Genomic DNA, 9122 nt, shown 5'->3' with positions numbered 1-9122 from the left:
TGAAAATTTTGTTATCGATGATTTAAATATTTTGTTATAAAACGATATGAACGATCATAGAACTGTATGATTATAAATTCTTATTTAATAAATAACTATACAAAATATACTATTCCTAGAAAAATAGGTTGGTTCATCTTAACTTATATTACACTTTTTATTAAACTAACTATCGAATTGATAAATAACGTACCAAAAAATATTTTGCACTTTCCTTAAATAAAAGCTACGAAATTACCTAATATGATTAACGTATATGTGAAAATTAATTATAATGAATAATAAATATTTGATAACAATTTTTGTATCTTATTTCTTTTTTTAATTTTATATTATTAAAATATATTTAAAAATCACATTAAATATATAATAAAAACATTTATAATTTTTCTTATATGTTATATTATGAATTTTTCAAAACGTCTATAAATTATTAGAAATTTGAATATCCCCACTCTGAAAATTTTGTGATCAATAGATTATTTTTTTTGTCATAATAAGTACAAATGATCATAAAATTGTATTAATATGAACTTTTATTTAATATTATAAGAAGATACACATTATTTTAAAACCATATGAGTAAAAAATATCATTTAATAATAAAACATATATATTATATATATATATATATAGATTATACTATATACCATAAGATTACATAAATATTTTAATATTAAAACTTTCAATGAATTTTCAAAAACATTTATAAATTATAAACTTATTAAAGATTTCACATTGAAATTTTTGTTATCGATTATTTAAATATTCAGTTATAAAATGATATGAATGATCATAGAACTGTATGATTATAAATTCTCATTTAATAAATGACTATATAAAATATACTATTCTTAGAAAAATAGGTTGGTCCATCTTGACTTACATTATATTTTTTATTAAACTAACTATCTAATTGATAAATAATCTACCAAAATATTTTTTGCACTTTCCTTAATTAGAAGCTACAAAATTACCTAATATGATTAACGTATATATGAAAATTAATTATTATAAATAATAAATATTTGATAACAATTTTTGTGTCTTAGTTCTTTTTTTTAATTTTATATTATTGAAAGATATTAAAAAATCACATTAAATATATAATAAAAACATTTATATTTTTTCTTATATGTTATATTTGAATTTTTCAAAATGTCTATATATTATTAGAAATTTGAATATTCCCACTCTGAAAATTTTGTGATCAATAGATTATTTTTTTGTTGTAATAAGTTACAAATGATCATAAAATATAACGCATATGAATTTTTATTTAATAAATATTCAAACTAAATAATATATATATATAAACACTAATGATTTAAAGCAACAAGATTGGCTGATCAATTTAGTCGTCCAGTTGAAATCTTTCAAAAGTATGTGAAAGACTAAAGTCAAAGTAAATATTGATTTAGAATAGTAGTTATATTTTACTAACCAAATACCGAAAAAAACCGAACCGAACCGAAACTAACCCGATATCCGGGTTGAACACCCGTAATCCAAATGAAGCCAAACTATTGTTTCATTCTCCAAAATATAATAAAAATAATAACTTAATCCCGCGCAAGGCGCGGGTCTTATCCTAGTAAAGTTTAAAGCTAAAGCCACAAAATCTACAGCTTAATTCTTAAAACAAAAAATCCAAAGGTACAGCTTCTACCAATCAACCCCTATATATATATATATCGTTTTAAAGTCAATTGTATACCATATAAAATACATAAATATTTAATTTTCAAAATTTACTTTGAAAATTTTATTTTGATAATTGAACAAACATTGACAACTTAATTTTTTTAAAAAATATAAATTACTAAAATTATTAATCCCATAATAAAAAATTTGTTAACATTAATTTAAAGTTTTTGCTATAAAAGATACAAACGATAAAAAAATATATCAGTATAAACATCATTTAATATACATTTATATTAAAAATATACTATGTGTGTTAATATCATTTAAATTTAATTATATATCCTATCAAATAGAAAAAAATTATTCTTTAGATTAATAAAATTGATTTATATGTTCGCACCAATTTAATTATATATGTAACAGCTACTGACTTTTAATTATTCAATATATTTAATTATTTCATTATATGTAAGAATATATAATACATAAAATAATTAATCTAGTAACACAATAAAACCATGTGTTGACCATGGACAGTACGAGCTTGACATTTGAGAAGCTCGAGGTTGCCGAGGTATTTCTGACTACATCCGGGAATGCAAGGTATCTCTTTTTTTTTGTTAACGCGACGAGCTGGAGAAACTTCCTAAGCTCGAAAAACTATCCACAAACATTTGGTTTCTTTTCCCTAGGATTTGAAGATATCATCTCAGAATCAATTAATACTCTTGTTTTTTTTTTTTTTTTTGAAACACCAATTAATACTCTTGTTATGTCATGAAATTGTCGACCTTTATACCATGTGTTATTTATATGTTGTCAATGAATAGAATCTGGACCTTTATATTTTTGTATTCATGTGTTGTTTTTTCTCCCATAAATCAGTTTCACATAAAATGCATTTTTTATTTGTGATCGTTTCCTTTTTGTCAAAGCTTTTATTTTGCTCAGATTTTGGAATAAAGTTTAGAAGTTCTTCAATAAGAGATTCTGATTTGATGAGCCATTAAACACTTGGAACAACCCGTTACTTATAATGTGGGCTTTGTAATGGGTCCATTGGTGATTGATTACTCCTACATTCTTATTGAAGAACTTCTAAACATTTTAACGGGTTGTTCCAAGTGTTTAATGGCTCATCAAATCAGAATCTCTTTAAGCTTCACACCACGTTGTGTAATAAAAAATCTTGGGTCAAGATGTCCGTTTATTAACGGTGAGAATATTACCGCTCGTAGCGTTTGGTTTGAGCGCCAAATGGATTTTCATTGCTAAAAATGTTGGAAGTGGCCGCCTTACTTTTGGGCTAAATAATGTATGAACAGGTAATTTGATATGTAAATATTTTCACAATTTTTGTTTTGGCATGATTATTATTTTCAGATCCGGACCCAGAGACAGAGTATGATATGTGTAAAGACATAAAATTTTGGTAGATCTGATATATTTTTATAAAATTTTGAATGCTAAAAGGACATATAAATACAAATAAATTATTGTTACTAATTGCAGAAAGTTTCTCATTAAATATTATTATTTTAGCTTTATTAAATATATTATGTGGAATTTTATTTTCATCACTTACTGATATTATCATTTTATTTTTCATGTTAATAAAAAAAATATATTAGTTTTAAACTAATAATTTTATGAACAAGATGATTATAGAAATAATTATCTCAGTTTAGAAAAAGAAAATATTTGAGTTTTCAGTCAAAATATGTTGGATCAAACAAATATATAGTTTAACACATATAAAATATGCAGAAAGTAATAAAATCACATGCCTACTATACACATATACTAAAAAGTTATATGTTTTTGTCATATTTAACTGACAAAGATAAAAACTCTTGAGAAGTGTTGTAATCTGTGTTACTATTCAAAGATTTTCATTGATTTGTCTTTTAAATGTTATTTTCTATTTTTTACTGTTAGAATTTTTCTATAAAACCCAATGAAAGAAACTAAAAAAATATGAGGAAGAAATATGATAAGTAAATTGTTTTGAGAAATGTATTAAAAGGAATAAGAATGACAAAAATAACTTGTGATTTTATCAACCATAGATTTTAAAAGTATATTTAATACTTTAGTAGATTATTAACATATGACACATTACATAATAATATAAGATATTCAATAATAAGTTAAGCTCATATAATTAATTTTTTTTTTTTTTAAATAAACATTTATATAATACAAAATGAACGAAAAATTCACTCGTTGTACTACAATGATAAAATCGTCCAAAATGTGTTTAGACCTGTTTTTTTTACAAATACTAGACTTATTCTTGGGTTCACCAACCAATAGGCTTTTGTTATTTTATATTTGGTATCTTTTAAAAAAAGAAATAAAATATTGTCAAATTATATTATCTTTTTAAAATTAAAAGGTAAAAAAAAATAGTAGTAATTGCAAAAAAAAAAATTTAACGTCGTCAGCAAAACATTAAACCCTAAATTCTAATCCCTAAATCTTAAACCCTAAACTCTTAGGTAAACCCTAAACCCTAGGATAAATCTTAAACTCTAGGATAAATCTTAAACTCTAAATCAAAATCACTAAACACTAAAACACTCAAGGGTTTAGGGTTTAGGATTTTAGGGTTTAGAGTTTAAGAGTTTAGTGTTTTTATTTAGAGTTTATGATTTATCCAAGGGTTTAGAGTTTATCCAAGGGTTTAGAGTTTACCCAAGGGTTTAGGGTTTACCCAAGAGTTTAGGGTTTAGGATTTAGGGTTTAGAGATTAGGATTTAGGGTTTAGTGTTTTGCTGACGACGTTAAATTTTTTTTTTTAATTCTTTTTTCTGTTACTGCTATTTTTTTTTTTACTTTTTTTATTTTAAAAACATAATATAACTTGATAATATTTTGTTTACTTTTTTAAAAGATATCGAATTTGAAATAACTCTTTTACAAATACAACTAGGATGATACTTGCGCCATGCGCATGGTGAGTTTATTTCTATATATTATCGAATTTTTTTTTATATATTTGATCATTTTATTTATATATATACAATATTTATTTTGTTATTATATAATTTCTTTCCGATGGATCAAATCAATTTTTATTAAAAATGATGGAACAAAACTATAATTAATACATCATGGAATGATCGGATTGAACATTAAACAAATTATGACATAAAAACCTTATTTTTTCCATCGAACACATTCTTGAAAAAAGTGAACAGTGTTGTTTTCACAGTTGAATTATTTTGACTTTTATCTTCCATATGGTTTTGAAAGCTTTTAAATCAACCATCGAATTGATACATGTCATTTTAATGTTTTTAGTCGTATACTTAAGGAAAACTTACATTTTTGTAATTTAAAGTCGTTTTAAAAATTCAAAATATAACATATAAGAAAAAGTCTAACATATAAGAAAAATATAACATATAAAGTGTCCTCATTTTTGTATTTTAAAGTCGTTTTAAAAAAAAAATAACATATAAGGTTTCCTCATTTTTGTAATTTAATGTCATTTTAAAAAATTCCAAATATAACATATAAGAAGAAAATCTAATTTTTTTATTATATGGTTAATGTGATTGTTTATTTTTTTTAATAATATAAAATTAAACAAAATGAAGAAGGATGCAAAAATTGTTATCAAATCTTTATTATTCATAATCATTAATTGCCATATATATGTAAATCATATTAGGTAATTTCGTAGCTTTTATTTAGGGAAAAAATACACACTTCTTATATTTTAGGTTAATATAATGTTCTCTAGTGGACATTAAACAAATTATGACATAAAAACCTTATTTTTTCCCTCGAACACATTCTTAAAAAAGTAAACAGTATTATTTTCACAGTTGAATTATTTTGACTTTTATCTTACATATGGTTTTGAAAGCTTTCAAATCAGCCATCGAACAGATACATGTCTTTTTAATGTTTTTAGTCGTATACTTAAGGAAAACTTACATTTTTGTAATTTAAAGTCGTTTTAAAAAATTCAAAATATAACATATAAGAAAAAATCTAACATATAAGAAAAATATAACATATAAAGTGTCCTCATTTTTGTATTTCAAAGTCATTTAAAAAAAAATATAACATATAAGGTTTCCTCATTTTTTTTAATTTAATGTCATTTTAAAAAATTCCAAATATAACATATAAGAAAAAAAAAATCTAATTTTTTTATTATATGGTTAATGTGATTGTTTATTTTTTTAATAATATAAAATTAAACAAAATGAAGAAGGATGCAAAAATTGTTATCAAATCTTTATTATTCATAATCATTAATTGCCATATATATGTAAATCATATTAGGTAATTCCGTAGTTTTTATTTAAGGAAATAATACACATTTCTTATATTTTAGGTTAATATAATGTTCTCTAGTGTTATATAATTATGGAATAATGTGACACCATTAGATTAAACTATACTTTATATTAGATGCTCTAGAATTCTTTGAAATGGAATTTAGAAGGGATTTAGAGTGCCGCCTAGGATTTAGAGTTTTTTTAAATTAATACAAAATTAAGATTCTAATTTTTCAAATGCTTCTCGATTAATATATAGGGGATTCAGAACCATTCTTAATTACCATATTTTCCATTGCATACTAATATACTTTTGACCAAAAAATAAATCATACTATTATCAATTTCATATCTAAATTAGTTAAGGTGAAAACGGTGATAGAAAAAAAAAAAAAAAAAGAAATAAATACACAGAAAATATTAACACGACGGCTTCTTCTTTCAGGAAAACATAACGGAGAGAGAGAGAGAGAGAAGACAAGGATTCAGAAGAGAAGCGCAGGTCGCAGAGAGAAAGAACACACGCCGCAACGGGAACAACCAGATTGAGATTTAGCGAGAACTTTCGAGGGTTTCCTTGTCGATTCGTCTTCTTTGACCTGGATCTATTACTCTCTTATTCTCGAGAAATTTCTCATCCTTCTCACGTTCATTCGTCTTCCTCCCAGCTCTATTTGATCCCCTTCGCTACGTTTCCTTACCCTCCCCGGTAAAATCCCCGCTTCAATTCGTTGTCTTCCCGTCTCGTCCTCTCCTCTAATTTCATCAATTTGGCTCCGTAGGGTTTCCAGATTCTCGCTCTGGCTACATTCAGTTTTCGCCACTGATTGCTTCTTGGGTGTGTACAGGTTCTTGAATTTAGCCGGAGACGGCGACGGACTTTGGCGGTGGGATGTTCTGAAGCATGAGTATTGATATCCCCAAGACTTGAGAAAAGCTTTGTGTCCATGAGCGATGGGGGTGTCGTCACATGCATGCCTCTACTGAATATCATGGACAAGCTTCCAGTTGTGGAGGAGAAGACGCTTTGTGGAGGCAACAGTGATACAAAGGTTGCTGCTTCTTCAATCTCAACTAATAATAAGCTTCCGGAGTCCCAGCCAGCTAAACCCTCAGCGTCTCAGCCACCTAAGAAGAAGAAAATTGTTAAGGTAATTCGTAAAGTTGTCAGGAGGAAGCCCAAGGAGCGCAAAGATCAGGATAAAAAGAGTGAAGTTTTGCAAGGAAAAGGTTGCAATAAAGAAGAAAACGGTGGAGATTCTGGGTTTAAGGATGAAGTGGAAGAGGGTGAATTAAATTCTCATGCGGATTTGGAGACCGGTGAGATTTCTCCAGTGAAGTCACTGCGGAATAGTGAGATCGAAAAAGGGGAGATTTCTGGGGATTGCAGTAACCTGCAATATGATAAATCTTATGTGGAGAGAATGGATTTACCTGCAGATAAGTACAGGAAAGAAGAGAGAGAAATCAGATCATGGAGAGATCCCGGTGATGAAATTGAGAAAGGGGAGTTCATCCCAGACAGATGGCATAAGATGGATACACGTAAGGATGATCATAGTTACAACAGATCTCGTAGGAGTGGAGTTGACAGAGAGACAACGTGGAAATATGATTATGACTATGAACATGAACGTACCCCGCCCGGCGGTAGGTTTTCGAATGAGGATACCTATCGCCGGAGAGAGTTCAGAAGTGGGAATGACAGGGCTACGAGGGTCAGTTCTAAAATTGTAATCGAGGAAAGTTTACATAACAACGATCCCAATAATCTTGGGAAAGAGTACTCTTCTACTGTGAACAAACTGAAGCGACATGGAGCTGAACATCTTTATGCTGATCATGGGGACTATGGGAGCTCCAAATATAGAAAACTTTCTGATGATTGTTCCCGCTCTCTTCACCCAAACCACTATTCACGGAACTCTGTTGAGAGAGAGACTACAGAGATTCCTATTCATCTAAAAACTCATCTCTGGAAAAGTATCCTAAAAAGCATCATGACTCATATTTCCGTGCCAGGGCTGTTTCAGACAGACATGGTGCACGATCTGATCTGTCCCCACACGACCGGTCTAGGTACCATGGCCACAGGGATAGAAGTTCCCACAATCGGGAAAGGTCGCCATATGCCCGGGAGAGATCGCCATATATCTTTGAGAAGCCTTCACATGCTCGTAAAAGGTCTCCACATGACCGCAGCCATCACCATGATTGTAGAAGAAGTCCAAGTTACTCTGAATGGTCCAGTGATCGCCGGGATGGAACTTCTAAATATATGGAAGATCCCCAGAGCGATCGTACCAGACGTAATGGCCATAGAGATATAAGCAGAAAGAGTGGAGTTAGGGAGAGGAGGGATTCTCAGACTGGTATGGAGCTTGAGAATAAGCAAAGGCATAGGGATTCTAATGGAAAAGAGTCGACTCCATCAAGAAAAGAATTGCAAGGTAAAAACATTTTGAATAACAATAATCCGGTGGTTGAGAAAAATTCTTGTATGTGATTCTTCCAAGATTCCAAGTGCGTGTGCAAAGGGAAAAGAGTCTGTGCAAGTTGGTGAAGCAACTACCGAAGAGTTGCCATCGATGGAGGTAGATATGGACATTTGTGATACACCACCTCACGAGGAGCCTATGGCGGCAGATTCATCCTGGGGGAGTGGTTTTATCTTGATTACTATGGCACTGAACATGGGCCTGCAAAGTTATCCGAGCTTAAAGCTCTTGTGGAGCAAGGCATTCTTTTCTCTGACCATATGATAAAACATTCAGATAATAATAGGTGGTCACTATTGAAAATGCAACATCTCCTGTGGTCAACATAAATATTCATCAATCGTGTCAGATGCTGTGACACGGCTCGTGAATCCTCCTGAAGCGCCTGGTAATTTATTAGAAGATATTGCAGATGCTGCCAAAGCAGTTCATATGGAGCAAGGAGCTGAAGATTCCTTGCCTGAATCATTGTCCATACCAGATAGTAATGATACTGTAGTGGGCCATCATGAAGATTTCCAGTTTGATAAACAGGATCGGAGTCTCTTGGATGGCTATACTATTCCTGGCAGGGAACTTGAAACACTTGGAGGTACTGTAGTAGATGTAAAATATATCTTTCCAGCCAGGAAATTGATTGTTTTCAGCCCAGAAATGCTAGCAATATCTGACGCATTTT

At 29.2% G+C, this 9122-nt stretch overlaps 1 protein-coding gene across 1 annotated transcript; it reads left to right on the top strand.

Moving 5' to 3' along the window:
* Positions 1-6359: 6359 nt before the first annotated feature.
* LOC125579863 (histone-lysine N-methyltransferase ATXR3-like) lies at positions 6360-8275 on the top strand. The gene is made up of 2 exons (XM_048743747.1): positions 6360-6654; positions 6794-8275. Exon 2 carries the CDS (start codon positions 6893-6895, stop codon positions 8273-8275), a length of 1383 nt encoding a protein of 460 aa, XP_048599704.1. The 5' UTR covers positions 6360-6654; positions 6794-6892.
* Positions 8276-9122: the final 847 nt, after the last annotated feature.

Source organism: Brassica napus, chromosome C1 (assembly GCF_020379485.1).
Source record: "Brassica napus cultivar Da-Ae chromosome C1, Da-Ae, whole genome shotgun sequence".
Classification (NCBI taxonomy): Eukaryota; Viridiplantae; Streptophyta; class Magnoliopsida; order Brassicales; family Brassicaceae; genus Brassica; species Brassica napus.
Note: the sequence above shows the minus strand (reverse complement) of the source record. Positions and strands in the feature narration are given on the sequence as shown.